General features: G+C 44.9%; 1 protein-coding gene across 1 annotated transcript in view; it reads right to left on the bottom strand.

The window, feature by feature from the left end:
- The window catches only part of ITGA8 (integrin subunit alpha 8), a 266,086-nt gene that overhangs the window by 236,127 nt on the left and 5,887 nt on the right, over nucleotides 1-24,072 (bottom strand). The window contains exon 2 of the mRNA XM_040352410.1: nucleotides 20,827-20,960. Within this exon, the coding sequence (XP_040208344.1) occupies nucleotides 20,827-20,960 (134 nt within the window). The remainder of the gene's footprint in view (nucleotides 1-20,826; nucleotides 20,961-24,072) is intronic.

Raw genomic sequence — 24,072 nt, 5'->3', positions numbered from 1 at the left:
TATAGAGGAGGGAAAGGGGGAGCACTACGAGTATAGAGGAAGGAAAGGGGGAGCTCTATGGGTATAGAGGAGGGAAAGGGGGAGCACTACGGGTATAGAGGAAGGAAATAGGGAGCTCTACAGTTATAGAGGAGGGAAAGGGGAAGCACTACAGGAATAGAGGAGGTACACGGGGAGCATTACAGGTGTAGAGAAGGGAAAGGGGAGGCATTATGGGTACCAAGGAGGGAAGGGGGGGAAGATTTATGGGTATAGAGGAGGGAAGGGAAAAGCACTACAAAAATAGAGGAGGGAAGGGGGAAGTACTATGGATTTAGAGGTGGGAAGGGATAAGCACTACACAAATAGAGGAGGGAAGGGGGAGCACTACAGGGATCCAGGAGGAAAGTGAGAAGCACTATGGGTATAGAGTAAAGAAAGGGGAAGCACTGTGGGTGTAGAGGAAGAATGGGGGAAGTACTGTGGGTATCAAGATGTTAAGAGGAAGAACTTAGGATATAAAGGAGGGAACAAGGAAGAAATACGAGTATCAAGAAGGAAAAGGTAAGCACTCTGGGTATTGAGAAGGGAAAGGAAAAGCATAGACGAGTAGTTTAGATGAGGGGATGAGGAAGCACAATCAGGAACCACTTTGACTCTTGATTGTCCACGGGGACAAGAGCTGTCAGTGGCAGCCAGTTTTGAGGGCTTTCCTTCAAGACCAATCTCAGAATATTCTTTAGGCGAAGCTTTGGCACTGCAAGATAGTCTTGAAGCTTAACTGATATAGCCACTGCCGTCACCACAAATAGGGACTTATAGGCTTGGTGCACATGGCTGCAAGATGGCCTATAGCATTCATGGAATGTAAATCACCAGTGTAAGAGAGTCACGGGTGCAGCGTATAGCCTTGCATTGCACACCACCTAACTTTTTGAGTTGGGAATGAGGGACACCTATTAGCAAAAGTATGTAGGCATAGGACACACCCCTGTTCCAATTTAGACAAAGTCCCTTGAATTCAGGGACAGTTGGAAGCTATGCTGTACTACAGACTCAGCACCAGATGATCGGTGCAGACAGAAGACCGTTGCAGCAGCTGAGATAGAGCACACCTCATTAGCAATAACTTATTTTTCCTATGTGTAAAACCCTCCCAGTTAGGTTGTTAGAAGGTTCGGTAAATTTAGTTCTTACAGATCAGTGGAGCACCTTGTGATTACTTTGTACTTTCTCTGGGCTCTGGGGTTGACTGCTTCCACCCAGTCTGAAGCTTCCAGAACGTAGTGGGTGGGAGAGCCAAATGAGCAGCCTGAATGTTTATATAGTTCCAGCCAGTCCCTGGGGGAGGATGCCCAGAGGGTGGCTGGGAGAGTGCATAAATAGTTTGGAGCCTTAGGCAGCAAGGTTCTTTTCCTGGAGGAAAGGTTCCCAGACAGAAGCCAGAGCTAGAAAGCTCAGTTGAAGGATCTGCTTGTGCTCATGAAGGTCCTAGCTGGAGGGCCTATTCTTCTGCAAATTGTTTAAAGCTAAGATAGGGGCTTCACTGGAGATTCGGTCTGGAAGGGAGGCATCCAAGTACCCGAGGACAACTTGAGTACAGAGTGAAGGATCTCCAGTGACTGTTGCTGCTGTTAAATCTTGGTGCACTAATACTAAAGCTTGCCTGGCCTGAAACATTACTTATGGTGTCCGAGTGCTCTCCATTCCCAGTCCTATTGCTGAAGGAACTGTTTAGGAAGTAGCTGCAACAAGAAGATTATCCTCTCATTACTGTTCAGTGTTTAAAGTATCCTACAGTTTCCCTAAGGCCTCGTACAGACGAGGGGATATCCAATTTAAACGGTCCACCGTCGAATAATTCCACCGGACCGTTTCCATCGGACATTTCTCCTCCGGATTTAGATATGATGGCTGTACACACCATCGGATCAAAATCCGCGCGGAAAACATCTGCGGTGACGTATCCGCGCCATCGACGATGACGCGGCGACGTGCGCGACGCTGGAAGGTAAATACTTCCACGCATGCGTCGAATAATTCCGACGCATGCGAGGGATGGGGATCGGACGGACTTATCCGGTGAGTATGTACAGACGACCGGATAAGTCCGACGGACAGGATTCCAGCGGACAGATTTTGTAGCATGCTACAAAAATTTTATCCGCTGGAAATCCGTCGGCTGGATTTTTATCCGCTGGAAAATGTCCGCTCGGGCCTACACATGACCGGATCTATCCGCTGGAACTGATCCGCGGATAAATCCCAGCGGATAGATCCGGTCGTGTGTACGGGGCCTAAGCCTCATTCAGATTATCCTGCAATAAAGTTTGACAAAAGCGACCCCTAGATTGTTTACGAAGCCAGAGGAATGAATGTTGCTGTTTGCCTGGCTGCTACTATACATATGAAAAAGAACCTAGGACAAAACATATGCAATTGTAGAAAAATCGTTTTTGGTCCAGACTTCAGCCTTGATAATACAAAAGTCTCTTTAACTTTAGACAGATAAAATAAACCATCAATTAAGGCAGTGATATATTCATCAAAAATAATGAAATGTATATTATATGCAACTCGTATGGTTACCACAATGTAATTTTATTTCAGTTTCCATAAATCTTCTGCACAGCAGGACTCAGATTGAGAGAGAGTGAGAGACGGGCAGCTGTGCAGTAAGTCTAAGGCCTTGTACACACGACCGAACATGTCCGCTGAAACTGGTCCGTCGGACCAGTTTCCACTAGGGTGACCACGTGTCCCGGATTGCCCGGGACAGTCCCGCATTTTGAAGGTCGATCCCGGGCACATTCATTCCAGGACAATACAGTGTCCCGGAATGAAACTGACACAGCCACCCCCCTGGCCAATCTGATGCCCCCAAAAATGGCAGCCACATCACCGCTTTACTCACTGACAGTACTTGTCCTGGCCGGGAATGCCTGAAGGAGCACAATCCCGCCCCCTGTTTGGGATTGGAGAAATCATAAATCCCGCCTCTTGTGTCCAATCACTGTGCTGTGATTCGTTACAGCACAAGCTGATTTTTGGGAAGGGAGGGTGTCCCTGAATGGTAGTTTGGAAATGTGGTCACCCTAGTTTCCACGGACATGTCCGACCGTGTGTAGGGCCTACCGGACAGTTTTCCGGCCTAGCGGACAGGTTTCCAGCGGACAAAAGTTTCTTAGCATGCTAAGAAACTTGTCTGCTGGAAGCCTGTCCGTCGGACATGTCCGATGGTCAGTACGACTCATCGGACATGTCCGCTGGCCCGAAATCCCGCGAATGCGTCGAAGTGATTCGACGCATGCATGGAAGCATTGAACTTCCGGGTTCGCGCACGTCACCGCGTATTCTGTCTGCGGGGAATTTGGTCTGATGGTGTGTACACACATCAGACCAAATTCACCCAGCAGACATGTCCGATGAAAACGGTCCGCGGACCGTTTTCATCGGACATGTCTGGTCGTGTGTACGAGGCCTAATGGAATTTTTTCATCGGATATTCCGACCCTGTGTATGCCCCATTGGACAAACGGAAATTCCGTTTGTCTATATGGAACTCCGACGGAAAAAAAAAAATGCATGCTTGGAAACAATTCGACGCATGCTCGGAAGCATTGAACTTAATTTTTCTAGGCTCGTTGTAGTGTTGTACGTCACCGCGTTTTTGACGGTTGGAATTTGGTGTATCCGTGTGTATGCAAGACAGCTTGAATGGAAGTCCGTCGGGAAAATCTGAGTTTATTTCGATAGAAACTCGGCACGCTGACAGTAGGATACCTGAGTTTTTGTGCTGCCGCTCCTACATTATCCAATTAGCAGTCTAGGAAGGGGGGAAGTGTCCTTGACCAAAGGAAGCTTTGGATGTCTAGGACCCGATGTGCTGTGTGTCAGAAGAGCTGGAACAATAAGCCTGGCAGTAATACAGCTCATATATCTGTATTTCGATGATCTATTTATTGTCAGGCGTTTTGCTTTAACCAAACAAAATGTATCTTTTCTGTCTTCATGCACTCAGTCAACATCTTGAAATAGCCTATTCCCTTCTCTAGAAATGAGCTCTGGCTGCAGGCTGATGTTATCTTGTATGTGACCAGAAGACTTTGCAAATGTTCCCAGGCTACGTACAAACAATAAGAAACATGTGTACTTTGATTTAAAAGAAATGAACCACATTTCTGTACTCCTACTCCATGCTGGCATTAAATCTTCTCTCTGGTAATAATAGAGATCACCAACGCCTGTGGAAGGACCCTTTGTTTACTTATAAACTACAAGTCCCAGCATACCCTGCTGTTGGGTGACCTCATGTCACAGTGATGACATCACTAAATGTTGCCTGGCAACCTGACTGGGATCACTTACAAAGTGCAATGGAGGGGGGAACAAAAGACCGGAGTTTCAGGAATGCCGACAACGACTGCCACAAGGAGCGAAATGAGGCCTGGCTGGTCTGTACCCCAAGGGGAGGCTTTCCAAGAAGGTTGAAGTAGTCTCTATTCTTTTCCTTCTGCTCTGGAATCTTTCCCTGTTTCTAAGTACTGCCCCTGACAGATGGGTAACCTGTCTCTACACTGGCCACTCTCAAAATTTGTGCCAAAGGGTCTTAAATAGACTTTGCCTGAGTCCTGACCCATTGATGCATCTCCTTAGTGACTAGGACTTCTCCATGTACTCACTGCTCTGCCATATTTTACCTCACACTTTATGCATATGCAGCAAAGAGACTGTTGCTTTAGGAAAGTGATGGGTGTAGAAATATATATCACACAAGATCAAGCAAGAGCCTAATCATATTATCCAAAACAATGCAAACTGTAAACAGTAATATCATTAGTAGATATGAACAGCTAACATAAACAGTATTCTGATTAAACAGTAAGCTAATTAACAACTGGTCACCTAGGTGACCAGGTCAGTTCCCACCCAGACAGTTTAGGCACCAGTAGTTAAGAAGACCCAGGCTTTCTTTTCACATACACACTAAGTTTCAAGTTGGTAGAGACCATCATGGCTTCCTTTATTGTTAAATGTGGTAATGTCATCTTGCATTATAAAACAACCTTCCTAAATGGTCATAGCTTCCTCAAATGCCAGGGCCCTTAGTCAATAGGCGAGAGGCTACCCTGCCATCCCATCCAAAAGTCCCTGTCCTGGTTGGGTCTGTCACAGCTTCAAAAACATATCATAAATGCTCTAGCTGCATTAATGAGCATTGCTTTATTCTTTATGATCAAAACACGTGTTACGACAGAGATTATATTTTTTGTTTTTATTTTCTTTAATGCCTTTTCAGCAGGTCGCTGCCCAGCACATCCTGGTTTCTCTCAAAGGTGAGAAAGATGTCCTCTCCACCCCTTCTTGAATCTTCCTGGGACACTTATGTCACCCATCCCAAGTGTCCCCCATCCCAAGTGGCTTCAGGGCAGCACGGGGCGCATGTACCAGGCAATCTCGGGCACACTGTACAGAGGCACGTCACCACAGAGCCAGATGCAAGAACCCGGAAGAGACATCTGGCCCCCTAATAAAGTCAAAATTGAATAAAGGTTGGAATTTGGGTCCCAAACCAAAAACCAGGGAGATTGTGGGCGATTGCACTATTGCGGTACGGTAAACGAAGATAAGGAATGCACATGTGAAGGAAAGTACAATTTTTATTAATATTGCTGTAAAACAATAAAATACAAACAATCATGAAATTAAAAAAGTGACACTCCATGTGTATCACCACAGTAATCGACCCCTAGGAGGGGGAAGGTCATAGTGGGAGTAGAGGTCACTAGGGGTTTCTCTACTAGTTTCGCGGACAAGCCGCTTCTTCAGGAGAACAGTCTACGACCCCCACCATCCGCGGGGGCAGGAGTGACCAGGTGAGGTCTCCTGCGGCGACCAGCGGGGGACATATGTGTGGATGGACTTAAGATCTGTACTGGTAAGTAACAGGAATAGGGGGTCCCTGGTAAGGGGACCCAGCCGGAACTGGTGCTGGGACAACATGGTGGTTAAAGGCAGCAAAGGCACTGCTTAGTGCATGGATGAAGAGCACAAGCAATTGCACCTGGGATTGGAGATTATAGCCAGGGTAACTAGGCACTAGGTAAAGTGGCAGAAATCCGGGACCCGGCTTCCCCAATGTACAGCTAAATGCTCCAGTAATGGAAATCCAGCCTTAGATGAGAGTAATGTTTAATTCACAGCCTCTTTATTCTTAAACGCTCAATCTCAGGAATTTTGTTGTTTCAAAATTTCTATCTGATGCTACAGATGTTAATTTTTACGGGTCCAATTCTTCATCTTCTACCCTAAATTTAGAGAGCAATACATGCATTTGTAATATTATTACTGGAAAAACAAGTAGCATACTGGAAAAACAAGTAGCAGACTATGTTCATCTAAGCTTTTTTTTTTTACTTTTTAGTTAAATTTTGTATATAACCCACAGACTTGTAGAAATGTCCCGCACATCTGCTTCTACAAATCCTCAGAGTTTTTAATTTAGTAAGAACAAAATAATGAGACTGGCTATAAAGCAGTGACCTATCCGCTTATGTCTTAAAGCTGAACCCCAGGCTCAAAAACGTTTTATTTAAAGTGGTTGGAAACCCAGAAAACGAAATACAAGAACATACAAGAGCATAAATGATTTGTGCATTTTATGGAAGGTAGAAGAACAGCCTGTCATGTGTAACCCTGCCCACTCTACTGATTAAAAAAATCCCAACACCTTGAAAAAAAATGGCGAGTTAAAGGTGTTAAATTAGAAAAGGCATAAATTCAGGCGCTAAGATGGCGACCAGAGAGCTTCCTGATGACCTCCATCTGGGGACAAAAGGTGGGATTTCTGGTTTCTTGCGTCACTTCCAGTACATATTGACCCACTTATCACCAAGGGGTCAACTGCTCTGGTGAGTGTATATCTTTGTGGGGTCATGTAGGATCATGGCACTTGGAGTGGAGACTGGAGAGAAGTGGCACACTTTTTTATGTCTGAGGAGCACACACTTTATATTTGTGGCGCACAGACTTTTTACAATGTACCACTTATTTTTGATAGTGGCATAAAAACTTAATGAGCATTTCTAAAGGCAAAATCTGTTTAAAACAAAGTGATTCCCAGCTGAGTGTTACCAACTAAGCAAACTAAGCTCCCTCTCAAGACCTGTATAGGCAAACACCTGTCCAGCATTTGATCCCCAGATGACGAAACTCCAATAGCGGAACTCTTCTCCAAGTATCATAATGGGCAGCCTAATGGACTCAAAATTAAGGGTTCTATGCCCTAAAATTACAGAAGAGAGGATGGGTCTTCTCTACGGTCCTTCTTCAGTACACAGTGCTTGGGATAGAGGTTTCCCAGGACCCTCTCAGTCCAATTATCACATCCAACACGGACTTCTGTGTTTACAAGTGATTGCGGTGAGCAGGCACAGAAGGGTCTGAGCCAGAGGTGGTGGAACTCAGTTCCACCAAGTTCCCCCTGAAAAAAAAGCCCTGCATAGGATGCATTAAAATGAAAAAGCATGAGGGTCTACAACCCCTTTAATTATTTATATTTTGTTTGCATATATACATGGTAAGGGAAAAAGGTGGTGTTTAAAGTAGCAGTAAACTCTGCACTACCACTTGTACTTACAGTTAAGCCTATAATAAGACTTACCTGTAGGTACTGTGAATATCTCCTAAACTTATATTGCCTTGTAGTCTATAGTACCAAACTGTGACCAGCTTCATGCATGTCAAAGGATGTCCCAGTCTCCAGAACCTGAAACGCACCCTTCACCTCGAGAACGCTAGCGATGGGTATCAACTCAGCCAAAGCAAAACAGCACAAAGTTCAATAGTTACAATGGCCCAGATTCACAAAGCACTTACGCCGACGTGTAACAAGTTACGCTGACATAAGTGCAAATGTGCGCCGTCGTATCTGTGCGCCAGACCCACGAACAGATATGCGTCTAAAAACAGGCTACATCCCGCCGACGTAGCTTGCTTACGCCGGCATAGGGTGGGTGCACATTTAGGCTGGGCGGATGGTGCTGCTCCCATTGATTAGCCATTCAAACATGCAAATGAGGGAAATACGGCGATTCACGAACCTGCGTGTGCCTGGCGCATGCTACGTGAGATGCGCGTAAGTTGTACGTCCGGCGTAAAGTTATTCCCCATAAAGGAGGTGCAACCCAGCAGCAGACATGCACAGGTCTGTACCAGGGAACACAAGCCGGCGTATTGTGCGTTGGACTGGCTGGGCGTACGTTATGTTCACGGCGTACGCAGTGATCTGGCGTAGCTTAGGCAGTTGTGCCGGCGTGGTTGTGAGCAGGCGCGCGGGGGGGGGTGTGCGCATGCGCAGTTCGTGATACGTACCTGTCTGGCACTCGGCCCATCATTTGCATGGGGTCACGCCTCATTTGCATGGGTCACGCCCACTTCCACCTACGCCGGCGTACGCCTTCGAAACCCACGCCGCGCTGGCGCAGCGTTAGGAGCACTGGCTTGCTGAATGCAATGCTTGCCTCTCTGCGCTGCGTTGGCGTAGCGTAAGGTGGTTACTCTACGGCGGCATAATGTGCGCCTTGCTCTCTGTGAATCTGGGCCAATATGTGCAAACTGCAGTTGTCAATAGTGTTTAACCACTTCCCGACCGTAGATATACGTCGGCAGAATGGCACGTACAGGCACATGGGCGTACCTGTACGTCCCTGCCTAGACGTGGGTCGAGGGTCCGATCGGGACCCCCCCCCCCCACTACATGCGGTGGTCGGATTCCCGCGGGGAGCGATCCGGGACGACGGCGCGGCTATTCGTTTAGAGCCGCTCCGTCGCGATCGCTCCCCGGAGCTGAAGAACGGGGAGAGCCGTATGTAAACACGGCTTCCCTGCGCTTCACTGTGGCGGCGCATCGATCGAGTGATCCCTTTTATAGGGAGACTCGATCGATGACGTCAGTCCTACAGCCACACCCCCCTACAGTTGTAAACACACACTAGGTGAACCCTAACTCCTACAGCGCCCCCTGTGGTTAACTCCCAAACTGCAACTGTCATTTTCACAATAAACAATGCAATTTAAATGCATTTTTTGCTGTGAAAATGACAATGGTCCCAAAAATGTGTCAAAATTGTCTGAAGTGTCCGCCATAATGTCGCAGTCACGAAAAAAAACGCTGATCGCCACCATTAGTAGTAAAAAAAAAAAAAATAATAAAACTATCCCCTATTTTGTAAACGCTATAAATTTTGCGCAAACCAATCGATAAACGCTTATTGCGATTTTTTTTACCAAAAATAGGTAGAAGAATACGTATCGGCCTAAACTGAGGAAAACATTTTTTTATATATGTTTTTGGGGGATATTTATTATAGCAAAAAGTAAAAAATATTGCATTTTTTTCAAAATTTTCGCTCTATTTCTGTTTATAGCGCAAAAAAAAAAAAACCGCAGAGGTGATCAAATACCACCAAAAGAAAGCTCTATTTGTGGGGAAAAAAGGACGCCAATTTTGTTTGGGAGCCACGTCGCACGACCGCGCAATTGTCTGTTAAAGCGACGCAGTGCCGAATTGTAAAAACCCCTTGGGTCATTTAGCAGCATATTGGTCCGGTCCTTAAGTGGTTAATCAAACTTTATTTTTCTATTGTTGGATTATTCAGAAGATCATTTTCATTGGCTGTTATTAAAGGGTCACTAAAGGAATTTTTTTTTTTAGCTAAATAGCTTCCTTTACCTTGCTGCAGTCCTGGTTTCATGTCCTCATTGTTCGTTTTTGCATTCATGTTGCTGTAAATCCTCTCTGTTCTGGACACTTCCTGGTTGCCTGTTTCCTGATGACCACAGTACTGGGAGATTTCTCACGGTGGTCACTAATCAAGGAGGTGTGAGTAAAACTAAACTGGATTGGTGCTGAGGAGTTTTAGACAAAGTATCACTGCTCTCTATTGGCTGACTGCCCTCTAGTGGCTCTCTGTACATCAGAGAACCAGCAAACAACAGCAAAAACGAAACTACACTGCAGGCACATTATATGATTGTTTTTTTATCTATTTTTACTCATTTTTAAAAGGAATCAGTTAACTATTATGTCTCTATGCCCTGTAAACAGTCATTTCAGCAAAAAAAAAAATTTCCTTTAGTGACCCTTTAATGAACATTTACACATGGACAGTGGTCTTTGCTTTACTGAAGATGGCCAAAGTAACAATGCTGCATACCGCTACCAAACAGAACCCAGATCAGGTTGTGAGGGAAGAAAGGGATCCGATTGGCTGCTGTGGACAAATAAAAACACACTTTCCTTACAGACATCTAATACCCGAGGCCCAAGGTTCCCAATCCCCCACAGAGCAGTCTAGCGTGGATACTATTTGCAGCCTTCTCTAGAAAATATGCCAAGCACAGTCTATTATAATACAATTGGGAACTGGACAGAGACTGCCAGACATTTAAAACACCAACTCACATCACTTATTTTTACAAGGTGTAGTGAATCGGACATGACAGCTCTGGAGCAAAGCATTATTTGGATACCAAAGCGGGTTTGAAAGTTGAGCTGCCTTGCGGCAATGAGAAATCCACTAAGCCCTTCAGTATGACTTTTTGTAACTTTAGTGATGTATTGCATGTTATTTCCTTTGACATAATAAATGGTATTTGTTAAGAGATAATTAGCTGCAAATTTAATCAAATGAAAAATGTAATATTTTGAGCTGGCTATTATGCCTTCAATTCAGAGACACTGTGCAGTGTTATTAATGTGTTGTTGTCTCCCTCTAGTGTTGGCTGGGCTCCATGTATCATTTCCTTTTTTCTTTTGGCAAAACTTAGAGCAAAGCATTGTGGGATGTGTAGTTCAGAATGCTGAAAGTGGTTGTAAACCCTTTACAACCACTTCATGCTACAGGTAAGCCTATATTAAGGCTTACCTGTAGCTACCCAGCATATTTCCTAAACCTGCATGGTTCAGCTAAGGCCCCTTTCACACTGGGGCGGGAGGTGCAGTGGCGGTAAAGCGCTTTTTGTCCGCTAGTGGGGGCAGTTTTACCCCCCTGCTAGCGGCCGAGAAAGGGTTAGAACCGCCCACAATGCGCCCCGTGCTTTCACACTGGAGAAACAGCAGCAGCTGTTTAGGGTCGGTTTGCAGGCGCTATTTTTAGCGCAATAGCGCTTGCAAACCGCTCTAGTGTGAAAGGGGTCAAAAGAAAACTGAACCAATGGCACCTATGTGCCGTTGCTTCAGTCTGTGCGCCGTTACTGGCAGCTCCTGTGCGAATGCGTTGGAGTGACGTCATCGCGGCTCTGGCTAATCACAGCGTCGGAGCCGCGTTACCTGAAAGTAACCCCCGGGAGAGATGTCGCCCTGGGAGAGATGCCGCGAGGCCCCTGTGAGTGTGAGGCCCTAGTCGACCGCCTAAGTTGCCTAATTAAAGAGCCGCCTCTGTGCCTGCACTTCAGATGCAGCATGGCGTGGCAGATGCCATTTTCCAGAGCCAGGATACAGAGAGAGAGTTCCTGAAAGAGTCTTCTTCGTCACCTATAATTGTTGCCAGCTGTAACGGTGTCCAGTGTGGTGAGCGGGCATAGCACATTTAGTTGCTATAAGACACTGCTTACAGACATCCTTTATTCAGCTCTGGATGGTGGTACTTGGTGCCACTGGAAGTCAGTTCATTTACTATAACAAACACTGTAAGCAGACATCTATGCCTTGTTCACATTATTGGTTCTTGTAGTTTTACTTGATACAACACCAGTTATGGCGATCCATGGCCTGGTCACAGGGTATGGAAGCATTCTGCAGGATACCAGCAGACAGGGCCACCATCAGGAATTTTGGGGCCCCTTACACAGCTTCAGGCATGGGCCCCCTGGAGCAGAGAACCAGGGGGGGGGGGGGGGCCGCCGCCTGGAACAACGTAAACGACGTGAAATTCGACGGCTGTTCCGACGTCTATACTTAACATTGGCTGCGCCATCTTTTTTTTTGCGCCATCTTTTTGGTGGTCTATCTTTACGCCGGAAAAATGCCTTGCGTAAACAGCGTATCGGGCGCAACTACGTTCGTGAATAGGCGTATCTTGTAATTATAAAGTCAAAATGCTTGTTCTGGGTAAGTGACTCAGAAAGTCCTGAAGCCAGATGACCAGAATGACAGCCAGGCATCCAGCATTACCAGAAAGAGTTCATACCTATACATGGACAATTATTTTTCCTTTTAGGAAGAAGAGGTGCAATTTGGTCAAATTTATACATCCCACACCGAAATCAACAGGGAGCAATTATTGACAAAAACATTAAAAGTATCCAGCTGTTAGGTTATGCCTGGCAATAGAAAATGGTCCTGGAGTTAATTAACATGTGGAAGCTGTTACCACTGGTTGTTCCATGAGCAAACAGCAATAATGGGATAAAAATAAACAAGAACAAAATATGGAAATAACACTCATCAAAGATCTTATAACTGTACAATTCGTTGTGTCGTTAGCAGACAACAGTTACGGAAAAATAAAGAACAATGATTTTGAATGTTCAGGGGGCAATGCTTAAAGAATTAACCTATACCCCCCAACTTTTTGAGATGATAAAGAGGGACACCAATTAGCAAAAGTATGTAGGCATAGGACACACCCCATGCCACACCCCCTTAAAGGAGAATTACACAAAATAAATGATTAGTTGAAGCCACCAATTGCTTTTTTTCCCACTACTATTCCTTTATACTGGCTTATAAAATGTACAAATGCAGCAATTTAGAAACTGGATGAAAGGTTTAGTACTGGGAAATACTTTTTGAAAGATAAATGGTGCATTTTTTATACAACTATATAGATCAGACCAAAATGAGGGAGGAATGAGGGACAGAGGGACATTGCTCCAAATCAGGGACAGTCCCTCAAAATCACGGACAGTTGGGAGGTATGCATTGCTTCAAATCAGGGACAGTTGGGAGCAGGGCCGCTGATAGAAATCATGGGGCCCCGTACAGCCTACCTGACGGGGCCCCTTCAGCTCCACCCCTGGTCCCACCCCTAGTCCCTCCTTCAGCCCCACCCCTGGCCCCTCCCCAGACCCCGCCTTTAAACAAAGTGCATGTTTGTCTACAAGTGATATTTATTTTTCTCACCCATGCTTCCAATGCCGTAATGTGCTGCAGACAGTGCCACCCATGACGCTAATACCATAACGCATGTGCTGCCTGCAGAGACAGTGCCACCCATGCTGCCAATGGAATTATGGCATTGGCAGCATGGGTGGCACTGTCTGCAGCACAATATGGCATTGGCAGCATGGATGGCACTGTCTGCAGCACAATATGGCATTGGCGGCATGGGTGGCACTGTCAGCAGGTAGCACATGCGTTATGGTATTAGCGTCATGGGTGGCACTGTCTGCAGCCCATTACGGCATTGGCAGCATGGGTTGCACTGTCTGCGGCACAATATGGCATTGGCGGCATGGGTGGCACTGTCTGGAGGTAGCACATGCGTTATGGCCCATAACGCATGTGCTGCCTGCAGAGACAGTGCCACCCATGCCACCAATGCCGTAATGTGCTGCAGACAGTGCCATTCATGCCTCCTATGCCGTAATGTATAGATGTTGGCTGCTGCAGTAGTAGTAGATCTTGAATCCCCCCCCCCCCCCAAGAAAGCACACACGACACATCCGTGTTAGCCGGCCGGGCCCCAGGAGTCACTTCCAACTATGCTCCTGGGAAATGTGTGTCATCATTTCCCAGGATGCAGTGCGCTACACAATTATCACTCCCCATCCAAGACTTCCAGGAAGTAGGGGCCAGATTCACGTAGATGAGCAGCGGCGTAACGTATCGTAGATACGTTACACCGCCGCAATTTTTCATCGCAAGTGCCTGATTCACCAAGCACTTGCAATGAAAACCTACGCCGGCGGCCTCCGGCGCAAGGCGGGCCAATTTAAATGGGCGTCTGCCATTTAAATTAGGCGCGCTCCCGCGCCGGACCTACCGCGCATGCTCCGTTTCCGAACTTCTGCCGTGCTTTGCGCGAAGTGACGTCATATTTTTGAACGGCGACGCGCGTAGCATAATTCCGTATTCCCGGACGGCTTACGCAAACGACGTTATTTTTTAAATTTCGACGTGGGAACGACGGCCATACTTTATACAGCAATACGATTGCTGTGTAAAGTTAAGGCACCAAAAAAAACGACTAACTTTGCGACGGGAAACTAGACTAGCGGCGATGTAGCGAACGCAAAAAACCGGCAGGAATCGCCGTAACTCCTAATTTGCATACCCGACGCTGGTTTACGACGCGAACTCCCCCCAGCGGCGGCCGCGGTACTGCATCTTAAGATCCGACAGTGTAAAACAATTACACCTGTCGGATCTTATGGCTATCTATGCGTAACTGATTATGAATCAGTCGCATTGATAGAACAACAGATACGACGGCATATCAGGAGATACGCCATCGTATCTGCTCTGTGAATCTGGCCCTAAGTGCTTGTGGGCTTCACAATGCCCACAAGCAAAATGACAACGGTGTGGACATAGTTTTATAAACTATCTTTTTTGAATAACTATGCGGATCAGCGGCGGATTGTAAAATAGTAAGTGACCGCATTTATATTATAAAAACGCAGGATGAAAGGACATACATTTAAAAAATGCTAATTGTGGTTGGAACCCCCCACTTTAAGCTGGAATTCCACTTTATGCATCCCCTGTTGTAAAACATAATTTTCTTTTATAAATAAACATTTAATACAGGGATATCCGTGACAAAGGATTCACAGAGGGTTTGTTAAAGGCAAAGCACAGAAGGAGCTGCTGTACCTGATTGAAACCACATTAAGAGACATTAGCATAACAGCCAGCCAGCTAGCATTTTCAAAAGGAAAAGGTCAGCAATGGCAGCCACCTTCTTTTGATCATGATAGTTTTCTAAAAAACGAACAGTTAAGCCTCGTACACACGATCAGTCCATCCGATGAGAACATCTGAAGGACCGTTGTCCTCGGTTAACCGATGAAGCTGACTGATGGTCCGTCGCGCCCACACACCATCGGTTAAATAACCGATCAGGTCAGAACGCGGTGACGTAAAACACAACGACGTGCTGAAAAAAATGAAGTTCAATGCTTCCAAGCATGCGTCGACTTGATTCTGAGCATGCGTGGATTTTTAACCGATGGTTGTGCCTACTAACGATTGGTTTTGACCTATCGGTTAGGAATCCATCGGTTAAATTTAAAGCAAGTTGGCTTTTTTTTAACCGATGGTTAAATAACCTATGGGGCCCACACACGATCGGTTTGGACCAATGAAAACGGTCCATCAGACCGTTGTCCTCTGTTTACTTTCGTGTGTACGAGGCCTTACTCGGAAAAACGGTAATTGATGGTCGGATTTTGGAGGCAAGACGGGAATATCAAAAATATTAATGTTATTACAAAAATAGAGAATTAACAGGAGCAACAATTATGACGTCATGAGTGATGTTATTATGCATATTTATTTAATTCCATTTTAAAACCATTAAAAAAAAAAATTCTGTTGTTATTATGCTAATATAATATGTTTCATTTCAGACAATTAAATATATCTTTACATTGTCAATTCTCTTCTGCTGGTCCTGAGGAAGCCCAACGGCGAAACGCGTAGACGATGTACAGAGGATATTGTTGATATACTGTATATCCTATATGGTTTTATAATAATTTTTGTTGCTCCTGTTAATTCTCTATTTTTGTAATAAAATTTATAGTTTTGATATTCCCGTCTTGCCTCCAAAATCCGACCATCAATTATCGTTTTTTCAAAGTAACTGTTCTTTTTTTGTCTTCTAAATTTACGGATGTGGCAAATGTGAGTGCCCCCCCCCCCTTTTCCCTTTTTCGTTTTGATCCATAATGGTTTTCATTTAAATGTAGGACAGGGTGGGGAATTACGTGAATTTTTAAAGTGGTGTTCCACCCATAAATATAACATTACATCAGTAGTTTTTTTAGATGCCTTCAAAGTGTTGTTGCTAGGCAGAATAGTTAATCTTCCCACTTCCTGCACCTAGGTGCTTAATGCTTCCTAACCTACACCGCACAGACTCCTGGGAATGTAGTGGGTGTAACTTTCCAGGAGTCTGTGCATTCCCCAGTCTCAAAGAATCATGTGACTTGGACAGCACAGGTGCTGAAACCTGATCTGACACTGCTTGTGCAGCACTGAGCATGTGCGAGATTTGCAAGGCTGAAATCCAGGAAGTCATACAGTCTGGCTTCATGATGCCCACACTTAAGATGGCCCCAGTCAATTTCTATTTTATAAAGTGTCTAAATGCTGTAACAACCTAACAAAACGGACCTTAGTTTACAGACTAACTTTACTAGAATACATTAAGCTTGTGTATTACAGGGGTATTTATATATAAAAAGTGAAATTGTGGCCGGAACTCCGCTTTAAGCTTGTAACCAACAAGACGTATTATTCCTACCAGTTTGTTTCCTGACAGGTACAAGCAAATTGGACATATTCCAATGTATCCGACGTTTCTGAGCATCCCTGAATCTAACTGTCCCAATACAAAACTAGCTTTAGCTCATTTCTACTTCTTCCAAGTTTTCTACACAAAGCATATCCTACAGCCAAAAACAAATCTAAAGGTGTGATTGTAACGACACCCCGAGTATGAAAGGGGTGAAAGTCGTTTAGGACATTCCATTCCCGAAAGGCAGCTACCGAACACTTCAATCAGCCGAACAAGAAACCCATATACGAATAACCCCCCAAGTACAAGACGAGGCTCTGTATTGAGGGTCAAGCAGGAATCAGACTTTATTGAAAGGAATACAGACTCTTTATATACAATTGAGAATACTGCAGTCACTACATGAACAATCACCCAACTCCACCCACAACATCACACAATGGTTACATAACGAGCCCCCAATACACATTATTCTGAGTGCCAATTCATCCCTTAGCAGACAACAGGTGAGTTCATTAGCACACTTAATAATAGGTCAATGGAAATCTGCCTCAGACAAGATTAACACAATTTACTTATCCAGACAAAAGCAACGCCGTTAACCACTTAACCACTTAAGGACCGGACCAATATGCTGCTAAATGACCCAAGGGGTTTTTACAATTCGTCACTGTGTCGCTTTAACAGACAATTGCGCGGTCGTGCGACGTGGCTCCCAAACAAAATTGGCGTCCTTTTTTCCCCACAAATAGAGCTTTCTTTTGGTGGTATTTGATCACCTCTGCGGTTTTTATTTTTTGCGCTATAAACAAAAATAGAGCGACAATTTTGAAAAAAATGCAATATTTTTTACTTTTTGCTATAATAAATATTCCCCAAAAACATATATATAAAAAAAAAAATGTCCTCAGTTTAGGCCGATACGTATTCTTCTACCTATTTTTGGGGAAAAAAATCGCAATAAGCGTTTATCGATTGGTTTGCGCAAAATGTATAGCGTTTACAAAATAGGGGATAGTTTTATTATTATTTTTTTTTTTACTACTAATGGCGGCGATCAGCAATTTTTTTCGTGACTGCGACATTATGGCGGACACTTCGGACAATTTTGACACATTTTTGGGACCATTGTCATTTTCACAGCAAAAAATGCATTTAAATTGCATTGTTTATTGTGAAAATTACAGTTGCAGTTTGGGAGTTAACCACAGGGGGCGCTGTAGGAGTTAGGGTTCACCTAGTGTGTGTTAACAACTGTATGGGGGCGTGGCTGTAGGTCTGACGTCATCGATCGAGTCTCCCTATAAAAGGGATCACTCGATCGATGCAGCCGCCACAGTGAAGCACGGGGAAGCCGTGTTTACATACGGCTCTCCCCGTTCTTCAGCTCCGGGGAGCGATCGCGAGGGGGCGTCTAGAAATGAATAGCCGCGCCCTCATCCCGGATCGCTCCTGAAGCCACGGGAACCGCCGCATGTACGGGGGGGTCCCGATTGGAACCCCCAACCCACGTCTAGGCAGGCACGTACAGGTACGCCAATGTGCCTGTCCGTGCCATTCTGCCGATGTAAATGTACATGCGGCGGTCCGGAAGTGGTTAAGGACCGCCTCCTGCACATTTACATCGGCAGAATGGCACAGCTGGGCACAGGCACGTACCTGTAAGTCCCCTTTAAGTGCCCAGCCGTGGGTCACGCGCACGCCGTGGCCGTGCGCCCGCGACCTGGTCCCAAGCTCCGTGACCGTGCCCGCGGGACCCGATCGCCGCCGGTGTCCCACGATCGGTCACAGGAGCTGAAGAACAGGGGGAGCTGATTGTAAACACACCTTCCCCGTTCTTTACAGTGGTAGTCTGTTCCCTGATATAGGGAAAGGCGATCAGTGACGTCACACGTCCAGCCCCGCCCCCCTACAGTTAGAAAGACATATGAGGTCACACATAACCCCTACAGCGCCCCCTAGTGGTCAACTCCTAAACTGCAATTGTCATTTTCACAGTAAACAATGCATTTTTATAGCGCTTTTTGCTGTGAAAATGACAATGGTCCCAAAAATGTGTCAAAATTGTCCGAAGTGTCCGCCATAATGTCACAGTCACGAAAAAAATCGCTGATCGCCACCTTTAGTAGTAAAAAATAAATAAATAATAAAAATGCAATAAAACTATCCCCTATTTTGTAAACGCTATACATTTTGCACAAACCAATTGATAAACGCTTATTGCGATTTTTTTTTTACCAAAAATAGGTAGAAGAATACGTATCGGCCTAAACTAGGGAAATAAATGTTTTTTTTTTATCTTTTTTAGGGGTATTTATTATAGCAAAAAGTAAAAAATAGATTTTTTTTCAAAATTGTCGCTCTATTTTTGTTTATAGCGCAAAAAAATAAAAACCGCAGAGGTGATCAAATACCACCAAAAGAAAGCTCTATTTGTGGGAAAAAAAGGACGCCAATTTTGTTTGGGAGCCACGTCGCACGACCGCGCAATTGTCTGTTAAAGCGGCGCAGTGCCAAATTGCAAAAACTGGCCAGGTCCTTTACCTGCATAATGGTCCGGGTCTTAAGTGGTTAAGCAATAGACGGTCGGTCTCTTACATTGAACTTCCTGGAATGCCCATATTAGGAGTTATACTTCCTGGGCATAGACCTCGGTGTACAAGGGATGCAATCTTCATATTTCTTAAGAGATAATGTTAGTGAATATTACTGCCATATTTGAAGTAATCCAATCATATTCTCAGTGTTCATTATTTTCTCGGTCACCCCGTGCCCAAAAGTGACTCCCGTCACAGTGATGAATAAATCAACCCGCCAATATCAGAACAAATACAAGAGATATTACAGTTGCTTTACATTTGCCTCCAAATCTCTACAGTGACTAAAGCCAGCCATACACAGATTGGAATTCAGTTGGATCAGCAGGGACTTACCAAGATTCTATTAGGGTTGCCACCTGTCCGGGATTCACCCGGACAGTCCGTGTTTTGAATCGTGTGTCCGGGTTTCAGACAACCTGAAACCCCGACACAATATTCAGAATGGACTGCAGCTCCCTCCCTCCCTTTTTTTTCCTGCCTCCAAGTGAGTGAATACACTAAGGTAAGGGTGATTCAGATGTAAGGGGTGCCCTGTGGACTCTGATGTAAGGGGGCTTTGGGAACCCTAATTTAAGGGGGAATGCTTGGAACTCTGGTGTAAAGGGGAACTCTGATGTAAGAGTGAAACCTCCCCCTTACATCAGTCTACAGCGTTCCCCCTTAAAAATAAAATTTTGTAGTGAGCGGCTAAAGTGTTTCGGGGCAGATCCTCAAAGAAATTACGCCGGCGTATCTCTTGATACGCCGGCGTAATTTCAAATTTCCCGCGTCGTATCTTTGTTTTGGTATCCACAAAACAAGATACGACGGCATCTGGGTTAGATCCGAGAGGCATACGCCTTAGTACGCCGTCGGATCTTAGATGCAATTTTTCGCCGGCCGCTAGGTGGCGTTTCCGTCGTATTCCGTGTCGAGTATGCAAATTGGCTATTTCCGACGATCCACGAACGTAAGAGCGGCCGTCGCATTTTTTTTACGTCGTTTCCGTTCGGCTTTTTCCGGCGTAAAGTTAAAGCTGCTATATGGTGGCGTACTCAATGTTAAGTATGGCCGTCGTTCCCGCGTATAATTTTGAAAATTTTACGTCGTTTGTGTAAGTCGTCCGTGAATGGGGCTGGACGCCATTTACGTTCACGTCGAAAACAATGACGTCCTTGCGACGTCATTTGGAGCAATGCACCCTGGGAGTTTTTACGGACGGCGCATGCGCAGTTCGTTCAGCGCGGGGACGCGCTTCATTTAAATGAAACACGCCCCCTACCCGCCGAATTTGAATTCCGCGCCCTTACGCCGCGAGAGATACACTACGCCGCCGTAACTTACGGCGCAAATTCGTTGAGGATTCAAACCAAATCAAAGTAAGTTACAGTGGTGTAGCGTATCTTACATACACTGCGCCCGGCGCAGATGTATGTGGATCTGCCCCTTTCGGGTTTGACTTGAAGAAAAGGTGGCAAGATTCGATCCATCTTTGAGCAAGCTGATTGTACCCAAGTCGATCCATCAATTGATTTGGGTACAACAAGCTGTTGGATTTTCAACATGCGATTACTGCCAGCGGCTATAGCCACTAGCAGTTATCATTGTGTTCTGCCAGCCAGGAAGGCTGGCAGAATACAATAGTGCTGCAGGAGAGATCCCCCCATCAACACTGACTGTGTTGATGGGGGAATCAAGCTGTTTTCTGTCCTTCCACCCATGGTGGGAGGAGATAAAATCAAATCATTTATAGAATGCCTAAGAAAAGGGTACATACAGTATATGTTTATAATACTTACTAGTATTGTCAAATGGAATGCGTTTGCATCCGGTCGTCCCCGTCTTCGGGAATGGGCAATTATACACAGCGCCTCCTTCTACAATGTTTGGTTGGGAGGTATTGGCTCTAGGTGCTCCAATCAGAACACTTGCCCTGTAATCAAAAATATAAAATAAAGTCATTTCATAGCTCACAGTATAGCTTTCTATTCATCCTATTCATCCCAGGCCAGCAACTAAAGCCAAGCACAGCAGGCTTAGGTAGCATGTGGTGGCTGCATTCATTTTCTTTTTTTTTAGGTTTTATTTTCTCTGCTTTCACCTGGTGATCTGGCCAGTAACACACCTTCTGTATTACAGTGCACCCACTCTGGATGAAGGAGCACATGGGGCACCTTTGGACAGCAACATTGTCAGTATGGGGGAGGGGAGTGTTAGATGGACTAGCAGATATAAATACACCATCATCAGTTACAGCAAAAAAAAAAAAGTTTTCCTTTTAGGATTAAAGTTTAATAAATAAAAGCGGATGATTGTAAACAACCCTGACAGTGTTAAAGCGGTTGTATCACAAAGTGGGGTCACTTTGTGATTTTTACCTACAGGCAAGCCAATAATAAGGCTCATCTGTAGGTACAATGAATATTTCCTAAACCTGTACAGTTTAGGAGATATTCACCTTGCATACAGCCGCTGACATCAGCAGCGCATGAGCTCTGAAGGTCCAGGGGACGCTGCCGGAAATTCAGAGCTCCTTGCTGGAACGGAAAAATCACGTGCATGCGCAGGAGTGACGTCATCGTGGCTCCGGCCACTCACAGCACCGGAGCCAGCAACCCCGGGAAGAAACGCAGAGGGAACATTCAGCTCCCTCAGCGGTGACCAGGAGATTGTGTTCTAAGGTAAGTATTTCATAATGAGCTAGTATGCAGTGCACACTAGCTCATTATGCCTTTGCCATACTAAACATTTTAGTCGACTAAATTAATACAATTTTGGTCTACTAAAAACTAAAACAATTGAGATGACTAAAATATGAGTAAAACTAAAATGCCATTTTAGTCAAAAGGCTAAGGGCCAGATTCTCGTAGTTTGGCGTATTTTTGTGCGGGCGTAACGTATCCTATTTACGTTACGCCTCCGTAACTTAGACGGGCAAGTGCTGTATTCTCAAAGCACTTGCTCCGTAAGTTGCGGCGGTGTAGCTTAAATAGGCCGGCGTAAGCCCGCCTAATTCAAATTTGGAACAGGGGGGCGTGTTTTATGTAAATAACTTGTGACTCGACATGATTGACGTTTTTCACGAACGGCGCATGCGCCGTCTGTGGAATATCCCAGTGTGCATTGATCCAAAGTACGCCGCAAGGACGTATTGGTTTCGACGTGAACGTAAATGACGCCCAGCCCCATTCACGGACGACTTACGCAAACAACGTAAAATATTCAAAATTCGATGCGGGAACGACGTCCATACTTAACATTGGTACGCCTCATATAGCAGGGGTAACTTTACGCCGGGAAAAGCCTAACGTAAACGGCGTATCTGTACTGTGTCCGCCAGGCGTACGTTCGTGAATTTGCGTATATCTAGCTGATTTACATATTTCTAGGTGTAAATCAGCGTACACGCCCCTAGCGGCCAGCGTAAATATGCAGTTAAGATCCGACGGCGTAAAAGACTTACGCCGGTCGGATCTAATAGAAATCTATACGTAACTGATTCTAAGAATCAGGCGCATAGATACGACGGCTCGGACTCAGAGATACGACGGCGTATCTGGAGATACGCCGTCGTATCTCCTTTGAGAATCTGGGCCAAGACTAAAACTAAATGGTCTGTAGTGCATGTTCATAATTCAATACCATGAATAATAACATATTTGATTTTTCACTGTAGAGAAATTTTAAATAATGCAATTACAATTTAATTACGCCCATTCGATTTTAGACGACTAAAATGAGTTTTAGTCTACTAAAATGAAATGGAGATTTAGTCGACTAAATACGACTAAAACTAAAACAATTGCAGAAGACTAAAATGGGACTAAAATCAAAATGCCATTTTAGTCCTAATGCCGCGTACACACCATCACTTTATGTGATGAAAAAAAACAATGTTTTGAAAAACGTCAATTAAAATGACCGTGTGTGGGGGAAAACGTCGTTTTATGTCTTGTGGAAAACGACAAAAAAAAATTGAAGCATGCTTCAATTTTTTGTGTCGTTTTTCAAAACGTTGTTTTTTGTGTCAATTAAAATGATAGTGTGTGGGCAAAACAACGTTTAAAACAACGTTTTTAAACCCGCGCATGCTCAGAAGCAAGTTATGAAGCTAGCTTCAATGGAAAAGAGTGCTGAACGTAACCGCGCTTTGCTAGAACATTGTGAAAAAACGATGGTGTGTAGGCAACGTTTTATTTCATGATTTAAAACGTCGTTTTTTTTCATCGCATAAAGTGATGGTGTGTACGCGGCATTAGACTAACGTACACACGATCGGATTTCCGATGGAATCAAATCCGATGGATTTTTTTCATCGGATATCCGATGAAGCTGACTTTCATTCGTCTTGCCTCCACACCATCAGACTAAATCCTAACCGTCCAAAACGCAGTGACGTAAAACACTACGACGCGTCGAGAAAAAAGTTCAATGCTTCCGAGCATGCATTGACTTGATTCTGAGCATGCGTAGATTTTTCTCCAATGGAGTTCCACACAGACGATCGGAATTTCCTATCGTTTTAAAATTTAAAACATGTTCTTTTTTTTTTACACTGATGGAAAAAAGTCAAATCGCATGTCAAAATGGCGGCATTTGCCGGCAATGGCACCGTCCTAATCGGTGCGACGCTGCATCTGCGGCGCTGCACCGATTTCAAAAAGTAGTTTCTGTACTACTTTTTGCGATTTCGGCCCGCAATTTACATTGGCAGGTTTCTGCACAGATGTCTCTGTAATTGCGTCCGAAATCGGGAGTGACTGGTGGAAGTGAAATTGTGCGCGTTCAGCTGAACTCACGCGGCTTCATTCCCGCTGCCCGGTGTGAACCAGGGCTAAAAAGTCGGACCAAATTAGTACAGGAACTACTTTAAAGTTGGTGCGACTTGAAGTCACACAGATATGAATGGTACGCATTGGAAATCATGGGGAAGGACTTTTCATGCGACTTTGCAGTCCGAAGTCACACAAGTGTGAAAGGGGCCTTAGAAAGCTCTGGAGAAACTGCACTTTGTAAAGTGCACAGTCTATTTCCCTTTAGTAATA

The sequence above is a fragment of the Rana temporaria genome, chromosome 5 (assembly GCF_905171775.1).
Source record: "Rana temporaria chromosome 5, aRanTem1.1, whole genome shotgun sequence".
Lineage (NCBI taxonomy): Eukaryota > Metazoa > Chordata > Amphibia > Anura > Ranidae > Rana > Rana temporaria.
Note: the sequence above shows the minus strand (reverse complement) of the source record. Positions and strands in the feature narration are given on the sequence as shown.